The sequence below is a fragment of the Pediculus humanus genome, genomic scaffold (assembly GCF_000006295.1).
Source record: "Pediculus humanus corporis 1103172108303 genomic scaffold, whole genome shotgun sequence".
NCBI lineage: Eukaryota > Metazoa > Arthropoda > Insecta > Psocodea > Pediculidae > Pediculus > Pediculus humanus.
In genome coordinates this window covers 62876-78095 of record NW_002987872.1, presented here as the reverse complement: position 1 = coordinate 78095, position 15220 = coordinate 62876, and the positions used below count along the sequence as shown (strand labels likewise).

The following is a 15220-nucleotide window of genomic DNA, read 5'->3' as shown; positions in this document are numbered from 1 at the left end:
GGTTAAAAATATTATTAATAAAAGATGACTGGAAATCAAATATTTGATTAATACGAAAATATAAAAAAAAAAAAAAAACGCTGAACGGGAAAAAATAATAATAATAATAATAATAAAATGTTGGCATAGAAAATACGAAGGGAAAAAAAAATCAAAAGTAGTCGATTGAATGGGAAATAAAAGCTGACAAATCGAAAAAAAAAGAGATGTGAGTGAAAATCGTAAAATAATAATAATAATAGTAATAATAATAATAAACAAACCAGAAAGGGAGAAAATGTGTTGAAGGAGAAAAAAAAGGAGAGGGAAGGGGGTGAGAAGGAAAACTCGAAGGAAAAAGAAAATAAAAAAAAAAAAAAAATGGAAAAATGAAAAAGCGCAACAGCGAACAAAAAAAATAAATAAACTTTATGTTTATCATCATCATCATTATTATTATTATTATTTAAAATCTCGTAAAACAGTTGCCGACAAATCAATGCACAATATGAGAGTTTCCAAACCCCCCCCAAAACCAAAAAAAACCAAAAAAACATTTTTCGAAATTATTACTAGAAAGAAGAAAAAAAAAGGAAGGAAGGAGGAGGAGGAAAGGGGAGGGGAGTTAAAAAAAAAAGCAGAAGAAAATAAATTTTGTATTATTATTATCGTCCGAAAAAAAAGAAAAATTTTTTCTTCTGCTTTTAAATGAAACCACTCAAAAAAAAAAAAATTTCTTTTGTTCCAAAAAAAAAAATGAAGGAAATCTTAAAAACTTTTTTTTTTTTGTTTTATTCTGTCAATTTTAAATAATCGAAAAACAAAACAAAATAACAATAATGATAATGATAATGATAATGATAATGAAAGGAAAATGGGATTATGAAGGGGGGGGAGGACGGGGACGAGGATTTGGGGGTACACTTGGGGGCGTACGAAAAATTCACGACGTTAATTATAATATGTATGAATTTTTTTTTTTCTTTCACTTTTCACTTTTCACGTTAAAATATATTATTATTATTATTACTATTATTATTATCATTATTATTATTATTATTTGAAGAATGTTAGGGATAACATACATATAAATAAATTGAAGTTTTACACGGTTTTTTACTTTAAAAGGTCCATTCTTTTGAGGAGTAGCACAAAAAAAAAAGAAAACTTTTGTTCGTGACGTCATCATTTTTTTTCTATTTAATATTCCACATAACAACATGATAATAATAAAATTTATCATAAATTTTTTTTTTTTTCCCAACCTGGAATGAGATATTCTAGTCGTTAATGACTCCAGGACAAGAAAAAAAAACCGTTCGTGCGTTGAACAATCAAACAAGAAAAAAGAAAAGAAAAAAGAAGGAATAAAAAAATTTTTTTTAAAATAAATTTGAATCGACATCAAATTTTTTAAAATTAATATCGTAAAAAAACGTAACGAATATTCTAGAACGAAAATAATAATAATAATAATAATAATAAAATCAAAATTTTGGAATTTTTTTCCTTTTTTGTTTGTTTTTCATTAAGTAAGGAAAATTTTTTATTTTTTTTTTATTATTATCTTAAATCAAAAAATTTAAAAAACTTTTTAATTAAAAATATTATTATTTTACATTGTTACCAACATTTAAAAAAAACAAAAATGTGGTTTAAATACGAATGCAATAAAAATCAAACCCTTATAAAATTAAATTCGTTACGAAAATAATAATAATAATAATAAAACTATTAAATCAAAATTTGATACCACAAATTGACCTAGATTTGTTTGTCGTTGTTGTTGGACGAAATTATTTAGGTACTCAAATTTTTTAAAACAAAAATATTTTGATAGGTTTATTACCAACTTAACACGTTTCTTCCTGCACCATATTACTTCTTCTCGCACACACGCACACACATTTTCTAATTTCAGGATTTCTACTTCCAGAAATTTTTTTTGTTGTTTATCAAATAACGTTCTTATCAATAAAATATCCGATGACTTTGATAAGTAAATTTTTTATTCTTTCCTTCCCGAAAACTTTTCTATGAAATTCCGTCTTATCATTTTTTGTAATGAATTCTTCCGGATGTACGACATCTTCTTTTGGCATCATCATGATGGGTACGAAAGCGCAAAAAACAACAAAACCCCAAAATAATTTACTCTCGAAATTTTTCTTTAATTCTTCGAACGGATAAATCATTTCCGGATCCCTGCCGAATTTTTTTAAAGTTCCAGAAAATATTTTGTAATAGTTTTCCAGGAGTACGTCGATCATTTCCAATTTATTATCGTGTAAAACACTCGTAAATATAAAATAAACCAAATCCATGGCTGGAGAATGAATCGACATTATTTGAAAATCCACGAATTTCATACCGGAGAGTTTACCATCAGTGCCGTATCTAAACATGAAATTATTTAACCAGGAATCTCCATGAATGAGAACTTTTAAATTTTTTTCATCTCTTTCCCACACGTTTATGATTCCCTTAATAATTTCAACTTTTGATAGTTTATCAACGTAAATAGATTTCTTATCGAAATCGCTCCAATTCTTCATATCTTCTGCTAGAAATTCGATAGTACCCTCCGTCATAGTTTTAAACATTTCAACGTTATCAGCATTCCAGAAAAGTTTATAAAAATTTTCAAATAATTTTGAATTTTCTTCTATCATTACGTATGTTGTTGCGTGAAGTTTCGCCATGGATTCGATAACAAGAAGAGAATGATCAAAGTCTAAACCTACAAATCTATCACCAAGAGTGAAACCGGATAGTTTTAAATCTTCCATAATGATTATATTTTCTGGAGAACCACGATAATAATAACAATCAGCCCATAATTTCGGTTGTTCCGGATAAACTTTCGCCATCATTTCGTGTACTCGTGGTAGAACGATTTTCAATGCTTCTCCTTCGATATCAAAAGCAGGAGTTTTATTTAAAAACTCACCCATGATACCCGGTGGTACCAATTTGACAATAATCGAACATTCTTTTTCCGTTTTTCTATCGTCGGTGGAATACGTGTAATTAACGCGAAACATTTGACTTCCGTAATGATCACCGACAGCGGCCGCCATTGACATTTTCATATTTTTTATTTTAAACGATTCGCAATCTAAACCTTCTCTTAATGAATTTTCTATAAAATCTTGAGTCAGCCATTTTGGAGGCTCTTCATCTCTTTGTCGATTGTTGGTCATGACGGTTTTACGACTCGCGAAATACTTTTCTGTTATAAAATAAATATATATATTTATTTAAAAAATTAAAAACCATATGGAAAATAATTTAATTAGTTTTATTAATTAATAAAAAAAAAATTGTTTATAAATTTGTTCTGCGACAGAACGGAAAAACGTTTTTAAATAAAATTTCTAGGCCGTACGATAATGATGATGATGATGATGACGACCTTCATTTTCTATTAAGTTAAACATTTAAATACCCTTCGAAACGAGAAGAAAAAATTTTTTGTTTAATGAGAAGTCATTTAATATTTATTGGCACTAATATTATTATCATTTGCCAGTTACAAACAAATCAAATCATATGAATATTTTTTTTTTTTTTCTTTCGGAGGAAAATCAAAGATAAAAAAAATTATGAATAATATAATATTTATATTTAAAAATTTGAATATAAAAAACAAGAAAAAAAAATCAAAGTTCAATTTTTTATTATTATTATTATTACTAAGACATGCGTGATGGTTTTTTCTTTTTCTCCAACCCAATTTTACTCCAAAGTTTTTTATTTATGTAAGTTGTTATTATGTTTTTTTTTTTTTAAATATCTCATGGAAGATTAATAATTAATAATAATTAATCAGGCAATGTTAAAATTAGTCAAAAAATTAGTTATCACGCCATTTTTTATTTTTTTTTATCAACTCAAATTTTTTTTATGATTAGAGAGGTAACCTTAAACGTACCTCAAATAACAAAAATGTGTAAACAAACGGCTTTTTAATTATTATTACATAATTCACATTTTTATTTCAAAAAAAAAATTTATCGATTGTAAATAAAAAAAAAAAAAACAATTTTACGAAAATACTTTAAGCTTTTGGGGTTTTATAGAAAATTACTTTAGACTTTTATTTGTTCAGAAAACAAAACAAAAATCCCCCGTTAATTATCAACATAATCATGATAACATTATTTTTTTAGCCTAAAGTGAAATTTTATTGACTTTTTCCCCGTCGTGTTTTCCTTACAAAACATTTTTCTTATGAAATCAACGAGATTTTTGAAGTTTTGATAATAATGATTTTAAAAAAAATCAATTAATTATTATTATTATTATTATTATTATTATTATTATCATCGATCAGAATCACTAAAAAAAAATTTATTATTTATTTATTTATTTATAATTTAATTTCATTATGTAAATATTAAAACTTTGCGCCTTGTTTATAATTAATATACTTTTAGTCATACGCGAAACAATTTGAAAAAGTATAATTAAATGTAAACAACTAACAGATGACGAACTGGAATTTTTTTTTTTTTATCATTCGTAAATATTTTCCCGTTTAACATTTATATAAATATATATATATATATATATATATACACGTTATTTTTTATCATTTTTATCAATTGACGTCATCGGTGTACAATTATTATTTTTTAGCCGTCCCACCCCACCCCACCCCCTCCCCGTTGAAAATTACTACTTACTCCGGGTATTTAAAAAACATTTTTCTCTTCGAAAAATTTAAAACCTTCGATTAATTTATTTCTTAAATTTTCTTTTTTAAAAATATTTTTTAATTTATTTTCATTTCCTTTGACGAGTTCGTCGGGTTTCAATGTTTCGTCACCTGGAACCGTGAAATGAGGGAAAATGGTGCAGAAAACTATGAAACCGAATAAATATTTACTTTCGAATTCTTTTTTAAAATCTTCCTCGTTATCGTATTTGATATCGTTGAAGTCGTTATGATGACCGTTTAACGTATTTAACGCTTTCATTAGGGAAACGTAATAAACGTTAAGAAATTTATCCAAATTTTTAAATCTCAAATCGAATTGTACGCTCGTGAATAAAAAATATTGTAAATCTATGACTGGAGAATTCATGCACGACAATTGATAATCGATTAATTTTATTTTCGATAATTTTCCAGTCGTCGTCGTCGTCGTCTTGGAATTCTCGTAGCTGAACATGATGTTGTTAACCCAACAATCCCCGTGTATTAAAACGTTTAATTTTGATTTTTCCGGTTCCAGCAAATCGACTAATTTACTCACTATGTTCTCTTTTAAATTTTTTAATTTATCCGAATATTTTTTCCCACAATCCGTGTTCGTCCACGTCAATATATCTTCGGATAAAACTTTCATCGTGCTTCCGGTAAATTCTTTCACCATGTCCGAATTTTCTTCGCTCCAGATTTGTTTTTTAAATATCTCGAACAATTCCGGATTATTTTTTTTCAGGACCATTGAAGACGCGTGAAATTTAGCTAGAGTTTCTAGAACCATCGTCGTGTGTTCCTCGTCCAATCCGTCCATTCTATTAACGTTAACGAAATTTTTCTCTTTTAAATCTTCCATTATGATGACGTCATTTGGTGACTTTTCGTAATAATAACATTCCGGACCGATTTTATTCATTTCCGGAAAATGATTTTTAAACAAATTGTTCATGAGCGGAAGGATTTGCGTGAGCATTTGTGATTCTTTTTCGAAAGCCGAAAATTTTTCCAAACCTTTTTTCATTTCTCCAGTTGGTAAGGATTTTATTATAATTGATTTTTTAAAATTTTTCTCTTGTTTTCCATCCGTTGTTGTTGCTGTTGTTACGTTTAGAATGCATCGATACATTTGACTTGCATAATTTTCTCCAGGCGACGTTGCTGCCTTTATATCAACATCATTTACAGTCCGTAATTCCATTCCATCGAACATCGAAAAGTTTTTTTTCAATGAATTTTCCAAAAACTTTTTGTTTAACCATTCGGGAATCGTTTGTTGATTGCTCTCGTTTGTCATTTTTATTTTGTTATTTATTTATTTTTTTTTGTTTTAACGTATTAACAATACTATCCTGAAACAAATTTTTTTTTTTATCTTTTTAAAAAATTATTATTATTATTATTAGAAAAAAAATAAAATAAATAAATAAGTGACAATTCTTTCTTTTATATTTTTATATCGCGTTACATTTACTTTACGATAATATGTTCCAAGGAACGAAAAAATGATAACAACAAACTGATAATAACGCGTCATGTTTATTTATTTATTTATTTATTTAAATTATTCATTAATTAAAAAATATTTTCTTTTTTGTTTTTTTTTTTTTTGCGTTTAATCACAAGGAAATTACGATACATAAAATTATTAATATTATTATTATTATTATTATTATTATTATTATTATTTACCCATTCAAAACATTAAAAAAAAAAACGAAAATTTTTTTTGCTCGTAATTTTACGGGTAATGCAAGAATAATAATAATAATAAATATTAATGACGTATAAATTATATGGTAAATCAATATGTAGTTGATAAAAGCAAACCTGTTTGTTGAGGAAAGTTGATCCGCAATTTGACCTTGAAAAAATATTTTCATACTAATTTTTTTTTTTTGTTTTCCTATGAAAAAATTTCATGTATCCTGAATATGTAAAAATGTTTATCGAGAAAAGCAAATTGTTTTTTTTTTTTAAACTTTACCCTCACATTTTCTCCTCCATTATTAGTATTCTCATAGTTGTAGAATATTCCAGAAGTTTTTTTTTTGCTTATCAAATAACGTTCTTATCAATGAAATATCCCATCATTCGAATGAGTAACTTGCGAATTTTATCACTTCCGAATGCTTTTTTTCTAAATTCGTTTTGAGTTTTCATTATGAAATTTTCCGGATGTACGACATCTTTTTTTGGCATCATCATCAAAGGTACGAAAACGCAAAAAACAATAAATCCCCAAAATAATTTACTTTGGAAATTTCTTTTTAATTCTTCGAACGGATAAATCATTTCCGGATTCCTGCCGAATTTTTTTAAAGTACCAGAAAATATTTTGTAATATTTTTCCAGGAGTACGTCGATCATTTCCAATTTATTATCGTGTAAAACACTCGAAAATATAAAACAAACCAAATCCATGGCTGGAGAATGAACGGATGTTATTTGAAAATCCACGAATTTCATACCGGAGAGTTTACCATCAGTGCCGTATTTAAACATGTAATTGTTTAACCAGGAATCCCCATGTATGAGAACTTTTAAATTTCCGTCGTTGTTTTTCCACACATCCAAAACCCGTTTTAAAACCTCAACTTTTGATAGTTTATCAATGTAAATAGATTTCTTATCAAAATCGTTCCAACTTTTCATATCTTCTATTAGAAAATTAATAGTACCTTCGGTTGTATTTTGGAGTATTTCGACATTATCAACTTTTGAGAAAATTTTAATTAAATTTTCAAACGTTTCCGGTTTTTCTTGAAGTAAAACAAACGACGTAGCGTGTAATTTAGCCAGGGATTCAATCACAAGCGAGGAATGTTCGTAGTCCAAACCCTGAAATCTATTTCCTAAAACGAAACCGGATAATTTTAAATCTTCCATCACGATAATATTTTCCGGAGATCCACGATAATAATAACAATCAGGCCATAATTTCGGTTGTTTCGGATAAACTTTCGCCATCATTTCGTGTACTCGTGGAAGAATGATTCCCAATGCTTCCGATTCGACATCGAACGATGGCATTTTACTTAAAAATTTTCCTAAATCCCCCGGCGGCATCGTTTTTACAATCACGGAAGATTTTTTATCAGTGTTGTTATCACGAATGGTATATTCGTAATTAACACGAAACATTTGACTGCAATAATGATCTCCGACTGCGGTCGCCATCGTTGTGAAAAAACTTTTTATTTTAAACGTTTCGGAATTATATATTTTCCTTAATGAATTTTCTATAAAATCTTTCGTCAGCCATTTTGGAACTTCTTCATCCCTTTGTCTTTCACTATTGGTCATTGTATGTTTTTAAAACAAAAACACTCAAAAACACTAAATTATTTATTAAAAAAAAAAAAATAATGATGTTGATAAAAAAAAAAAATAACAACGAACGTTTTATTAACGAAAAAATAATAATAATAATAATAATTATTTACCCTTAAATTTAAATTTTGTTGGAATTTTGGAATTTAAATGAAATGTATTCGAACAACGTCAGCCGACGACTGATTAAAAAAAAATTGTTTATTATTTGTTTTGCTATAAAGTAAAACTGATTTCAAGTTTATAGCGCTTTAAAGCAACGGAAAACGTTTTAAATAATATTTCTAGGCCGTACGTTGATGATGATGATGATGATGACGACCTTCATTTTTTATTAAGTTAAACATTTAAATACCCTTCGAAACGAGAAGAGAAAAAAAAAATTTTTTTTTTTGTCTTTTTAATGTGGAATCGTTTATTCATTTTATTGGCACGAATATTTTTCATGTTTCTTTAAAATTAGTTTTTTTTTTCTTATTAAACACGACAACAACAACAACAACAACAAAATTACGCCATTAACTCAAAAAAAAAAAAAAAGAAAATTTTTTTTTTTTTCGAATGTTTACGAAGCATTAAATTAAACGTGTGCTTAAGACGAAATTTTCCGATTAAATAGAATAATAATACATGCGACTTTATTTAAAAAAACGTCGTTCTTCCATCTCTTTCTCTCTTCCGTAAATAATTTAATGAAAAAAAAAATTTTTTTTATTAAACTCAGTCGGAAACAATCAAATTTCACATTTGCCTTGAAATTTTTTCTTATTAAAAAAAAAAAAAAAAAAAAACGTTTGCCAATTTTCACAAAACAAAAACAAAAACAAAAAAATTTTTTCCGGGAAAAACCAAAGGTCAATAAACTATTTTTATATTATTATTATTATTAATATTATTAATGACGTAATAATAATTATATATATTATGTATATTATAAAATTATTACGTGAATTAATAAATTATCGGATTTTCAAGGTCACTTATTCTAACATTTATAATTATTATTATTAAGAGAGAATTTTTTATAAGAGAAAATTTATTATTATTATTATTATTATTATTAATAAAAAGACACGCACGATTACTTGTTATTTTATTTATTTACGTGTTTATTATGTATTTTTTATTTTTTATTAAAAAAAAAAATAATAATCCGTGAGAATAATTAATAAAATTATTAATAATTAAAGAAAATGAGCGTACTCATTTTTTTTTTTTAGGGAGGGGAGGGAGTAGATGAGGGGGGGTTTTAATTAGTTAAAATTTTTTTATTTTTATTTATTAGGAAAGAATAATTTTAGACATCTTTTGCCTTTTTTTTGTTAACAAGAATTTTAAATTAAAAATTAATTCGTGACAAAGAATGATTGATTGACTGATGAAAATTTTTTTCTTTTTTTAAGTAAGTGCATTCGTTGGGTGGTGAAAAGGTTACCTTATCAAATTACAAAATTAAAAATTGATGATAACGACATTTTTTTTAATTGAAATTTTTTTTTTTATAAATAGACTTAAATTTAAATGAATTTCAAATATATGGTAAATAGGTGCACGCACGCACACACGCACGTTAATTAATTAATAAATAAATTTTGCTGTCGTTAATAAAAAAAAAAAAACTTATAGAAAATAAATAAATTGGATTTTTCAAATTATTCGGTTTAAAATAATAAATTTTACCGGAACTTTTTTTTTTTTTTAACGTAAGCTTAACTAAATTTAAAATTTCATTGAATTTTTTCTGTTGCTGTTGTTATTTTCCTGTTGACAATGAATTTTATAAAAAAAAAAAAAAAAAAAAGGAAAACAGCGTAGGAAAACAAAATTTTTAATGATTTATTACGGACGACAAAATTTGTTCGTTCAAGGTATTTAATTTTTTCACATTTAAACAAACATCAAGTTGTGATAATAATAATAATAATAATAATGATAAAAAAAAATAATTACGTAAATAATTCCATAGGTCAGGGTCTACGTATATACTCAACCAAAAAAAAAAGAAAAAATTATGTAAAAATGATTTATTTTTTTATTTAAATTAATATCGTATAAAATTTTATAAATGTTACCAACGTCTCGCCTTATTTTTTTATAATTACACTTTTAGCCGTGCATAAATAAAATGAGAAAAGTATAATTAAACTTAAACAGTTTTGACATTTGGCTTTTATACGTGAAAATTTGCTTACATTGCGTTATGCCTAAACACCCACATAAACCCACACCACAGTCGGGAGCACACGTTCAAACGAACGCATCCCGCACGCACGCACGCACGCACGCACGCATTCACATCGTATATATATGTATTCACATATTTTCGACTAATCAACTTCGTATAAATATATATATGTAAAAATCACCGTTTATTTTTTAATTTATAAATACAAAAACCTAACAGACCTAATGTATATTTTATGTAAAGTTTAATCGATCAATCAACGAGGTTGACAGCCTTACACCGATGGTGGACATGAGCTTCTAATTTTTTTTTTTTTTTTTGAGCTTTCTTTCTGATTTTTTAATTAATTAATTTTTTTTTTTTAAATTCGTGCGTGTGCGAAATTAAAAAAATGAAATTAAATTTCAAATAAAAAAGAAGGTTTAAATTAAAAAAAAAAAAAAAATTTAATAAAATATCATTTTTCCTTTTTATACCCCTCCCTCTTCCCCATTACAAAGAAAAACCCCAAAGTTAACCTAAACAATTTAACAGGGATAACAAAAAAAATTTCAGTTGAAAAAATTTAAATTTTTTTTCTTTTTTTTTTTTGCGTTGACAATTTATCGGTTTGAATATTCCAGGAGTCGAATATTGAAATTCCATTTGACATATTTAAAAAAAAATAAGAGAGAGAAACAAGAGGAAGAGAAAGAGAGAGAGTGAGTGAGAGAGAAAAACTAAAATGAAAATGAACGACGAATTAACTGAAAATTATGGTTTGACAGCGTCGCGAATTTTAAAAACAGAGTGAGAGAGAGAGAAAATTTATTTTAATTTAATTTTTAATTATTTATAACGTAAATAAAATAAATAAATAATAATAATAATAATAATAATAATTCGGTCAGAAGTTATAAAATTTAAATTGTATTAGCAAACTTATTTTTTTTTTTTTTTTTAACAACTCTAAAAATAATTTTAGGGGGCTTTAAAATTTTTAATTAAGGTAATAAATTACATTTAATAAATAAACAACAACAACAACAACAAAGACAACAAAGAATTAAATTTAAATTTAAATTTAAATAAGAAAAAAAAAAAAAAAATTTAACGTTTAAACTCGAGCCGAAAAAAAAAAAAAAATTTTCTACATTCAAAATGGCGATGATTTTGTTTAATAATAAAAAAATAAATTTGTTTTTTTTTTACCTTTTAATGATGTCGAAATTAAAATAAAAAAAATTATTAAAATCCAAAAAGTATCATAACAAATACGCGAACGTTCTACGTTCATCGTTAAAAAAGGAAAACACTCCGAACGTGTATTTACCGTCTAACGTTTGAACGTCGACTGAAACAGTTTTTCCAACACACAAACATTTGAGACGTGAAGGAAAATTTTTTTTTTCCTAAACTTTTCACATCGTCCCCCAACACGACTAAATCCAACCAACCCTTAATTTTTTCATTCTCCCGCCATTTATCTCTCTCTCCCACTCTCTCTCTCTCTTTTTTTTTATAGTGTTTTCATTTCACACATTTTAAAACGTAAACAATAATCGTGAAAATTATTTTTATTTTTTTTATTTTTTCCAAGTCACGACGAGTAACGAGTCTTTTCTTTCTGTCTTAATATTTTCTACCCTTTTTTTATTTTTTATATTATCCTTAACCATATCGCACCCCCCCCCCGCCACGACTCCCCAGTGCAACCCTTAAAGTATTTTTTGCACATCCGATTTTTTTTTTTTTTTGTGTCGGAAAAAAAATGAATTGTATCTTTTAAATACCGAAAGTATATCCTTAATTACAACCGCATTCTTGGGTAATTTTTTTAATTGTTTTTTTACCTTTTATTATTATTATTATTATTATTATTATTATTATTATTATTATTATTATTATTATTATTATTATTATTATATCATTATTATTATTTAACGTTTTCAGGTTTTTTACGTAACATTAATGTTTCATTCATAAATTTTTTTTCCCCCCATTTTTTTTTTTTCTTAATTAAAAATCTTGGATTTTTACATTAGAACGCGTACGAGAAAACGTAATTTTTTTTAAAAGGATGGATATGCCTTCATCAAACAGTGTTACCAACCTTTTTTTTTTTTTAAAATTCTTTCGTTGAATTTACTTTGGCAGGTAAAATTTTTCTTTTCTTTCTTTTTCTTTTTTTCTTTTTTTTTCGTTGTTTTTGTTTCAAACCATTAAAAGTTAATAAATAAATGTTTTTTTTTTTTATAATGCGGGGAGATTCGAAACCGGAAGTTACGGGAAAATAAAACTTTTTTTTTTTTATAATTAAATTAAAAAAAAGAAAAAATTGAAATTAAAAGAAAATCCTTTATTTTTTATGTTTTAGTACAAATAATTGTTTTTAAAATTCGATTTTCAGTTTTTTTTTTTTTTTTTTTAAATAAAAATAATAATAATAATAATAATAATAATTAGAAAAAGAAATGGGGGAGGGTGGAAGTGAGGGAAAGACATAAATAATAATTTCTTAAAGAAAATAATAAAATTCGATAAGTTTTTCTATCGGTTTATGATAATAATTTATCGATAACCGGAAATAGAAACGAAAAGAAAAATTGAAATAAAAAAAAAAATTTTATTACACTTTGTAATAAATATTTTTTTAAAAAAAATTATTTACTAAAGGTCAACCTGATGATTTCCGGTTTGTTTTTCCATCTCTCTCTCCCTCTTCCCCCTCCCCACCCCCTCTCTCTCAAAATAAAAAAGACAAAGGAAAATTCGTTCTCGACAATTTTCGTTTTTTTTTTTATTCAATTTTTTGTTTATTTAAAACCGACGGAAAATTTTTTCCACGTAGGATTTTTTGAGGGAAGGGGGTAATTAAGAAATGGGGGAGGTTCTTGATTAATAATCAAAATTTAAAGAAAGGAAAGTGAAAAAAAAATTAATTAAAACACGATGGGGTGACTACAATTTACCCTCAGGTACAAACAATTTTTTTTTCTTTTTGTTAAAATATTAATGAGAACAAAAGGAAAAATTTCGTGGCACAAGATTTTCAAACAAATAATAATAATAATAATAATTTTTGATATTAACCGACAAAAAAGTTTTAGTTTCCCCCCCCCTCCTTTCTTTTCTTTTATTATTATTATTTTTCTTTTTTTATTTAAGTTTTCTACTGAATTGTGTCAACGAAAATAAAAAAAAAGGAAAAAAAGAAAAAAAAAATTTTTTTTTTTCCTTTTTTTTTTTTTTTGAATAAGTGGGTTTGAAGTTTTTCCAACAGGAAGGACAAGAAAGAGAAAAAGAAAGAAAGAAAGAAAAGTTTTTTTTTTTAAATTTTTCGGACTAAAAAGGTTCTTTTTTTATTTATATAACAAAAAGGAAAAAAAAAATTTGAACGAAAAGGTTTGACGTTTACACCATAAAAGTTTTTAAAAAAAAAACGATTAAATTTTTTTTTTTTTTTATAAATAACTTTTAATGAATTTTCTTTACGATTTTCCGCCATTTTCTTTTTTTTTTGTAAATATCAAGTGGTAAACGTAGAAAAATGATTATAGAAAAAAAAATAAAAAAGTAATTTTTTTTTAACGATTTAATTTTTTATTTTTTTAATTAAAAAAAAAAAAAGAAAAAGAAAATTCATTCTATGTGCCCCCCAATTTAAAAAAAATAAATATTTGTTATTAAAAAAAGAATGCAAAAAAAAAAAAATAACATAAAGAAAATCTTTATTTATTTTTCATAATTAAAAACAAACCTTTTTTTTTTCTTCTTCTTCTTTCCCCTCCCCTCCCCCTCGCCCCCGCTCCTCCTTCTCCTCCTCATTCGGTAATTTTTTTTACCGCAAACTTAAAAGTAATAAATTTTATATACAAACAAAATCATGGTAATTTATAATGGTAAAAAAAAAAAAAAAATTTGGTGGTTGTTGTAAATAAAAAAAAGGAAAAAACCTTTTTCCATCAATCCCTTTTGTCACTTTTTTTTTCTTTGCAGTTATCAACTCATAAATTTACCCCCATTTTTTTTTCAACCCCTCTCCCTCCCTCCCCCCCACTCCTCACCCTCTTCCTTAATCCCTTTTCATTTTTAGAAAATATGCAAAAATTTCTTTTTGGATTTTTAGGGGGGGCGGTCGGGAAAAAACCTAAAAATTTTTTCACAATTTTTTTTCGGGTTTTGACATGACACTTTTCCACAAAAAAAAAAAAAATTTCGTAACGGAAATTTCTTACCAACTTTGACAAAAAAAAAAAAATTGTTTTTTTAGTAAAAACCAAAAAAAAACAGGAAATTAAATCAGGAAATAATTTTTTTTTCCCTTAGCAGAAACCTTTTTTTTCTTTTTTTTTATTATTTTTTAATTTTTATTATTATTATTATTATTATTATTATTATTATTATTATTATTATTATTATTATTATTATTTCACTTTAATATTTAAATAGAATTTTATTTAGGTTAGAATAAAATTGGAATTGGTTGATGATTTTCTTTGTTTCCGACATTCATCTCAAACCTTTTTTTTTTTTTAATATTTTTTTTAATTTTAAAAAACCTGAAAACCTTTAGTTGACATCCGATCCGATTTTTTTTTTTTTTTTATTTTGAATAAAAAAAACTACGGAAATTAATTTATTACTTTTTTTATTTCCGCTTAAAAAAAAAAGCAGAAGACAAAAAGGAAAAGAAAAAAACAGATTATAACTACAATCATCGACAATAATAATTTTTATTTGTGACGTAATAAATAAAATCTTTGTTAATTTTTTTTGCTTTTTTTTTATTTCGATGTTGGTAATAATTGCCAACATAAAAAATTTAATGGATTCAATAAAATGATAATTTTTTTTCCCTTATAAATAAAAATATTTTTTTTTTTTTTTTTTTTTTTTTTTACATAAATTAAAATCTTTTTTATTTTTATTTTGTAAATTTCAATGAAACGTCAAAAAAAAGTTTTTTCACATACTTTATCTTTATTATTATTATTATCTCTCTACAATATGTATCGATCGTGCTCAATATTCGA

General features: G+C 25.3%; 5 protein-coding genes across 5 annotated transcripts in view; 1 reads left to right on the top strand and 4 right to left on the bottom strand.

Moving 5' to 3' along the window:
* Phum_PHUM572020 (uncharacterized protein) overlaps positions 1–491 on the top strand; it is a gene marked incomplete at both ends in the record, with an annotated part of 2641 nt that extends 2150 nt beyond the window's left edge. The window contains one exon of the mRNA XM_002432103.1: positions 465–491. Within this exon, the coding sequence (XP_002432148.1) occupies positions 465–491 (27 nt within the window). The remainder of the gene's footprint in view (positions 1–464) is intronic.
* A 1443-nt stretch (positions 492–1934) lies between these two features.
* Positions 1935–3182, bottom strand: Phum_PHUM572010 (uncharacterized protein; the record flags this gene model as incomplete). The annotated part of the gene is made up of 1 exon (XM_002432102.1): positions 1935–3182. One exon carries the CDS (start codon positions 3180–3182, stop codon positions 1935–1937), a length of 1248 nt encoding a protein of 415 aa, XP_002432147.1.
* A 1494-nt stretch (positions 3183–4676) lies between these two features.
* Phum_PHUM572000 (uncharacterized protein) lies at positions 4677–5888 on the bottom strand (the record flags this gene model as incomplete). The annotated part of the gene is made up of 1 exon (XM_002432101.1): positions 4677–5888. One exon carries the CDS (start codon positions 5886–5888, stop codon positions 4677–4679), a length of 1212 nt encoding a protein of 403 aa, XP_002432146.1.
* Positions 5889–6745: 857 nt separating this feature from the next.
* On the bottom strand, positions 6746–7993 carry Phum_PHUM571990 (uncharacterized protein; the record flags this gene model as incomplete). Its single annotated transcript, XM_002432100.1, has 1 exon — positions 6746–7993. One exon carries the CDS (start codon positions 7991–7993, stop codon positions 6746–6748), a length of 1248 nt encoding a protein of 415 aa, XP_002432145.1.
* Positions 7994–14971: 6978 nt separating this feature from the next.
* The window catches only part of Phum_PHUM571980 (Galectin-3, putative), a gene marked incomplete at both ends in the record, with an annotated part of 1272 nt that continues 1023 nt past the window's right edge, over positions 14972–15220 (bottom strand). The window contains one exon of the mRNA XM_002432099.1: positions 14972–15043. Coding sequence (XP_002432144.1) covers positions 14972–15043 — 72 coding nt within the window. The remainder of the gene's footprint in view (positions 15044–15220) is intronic.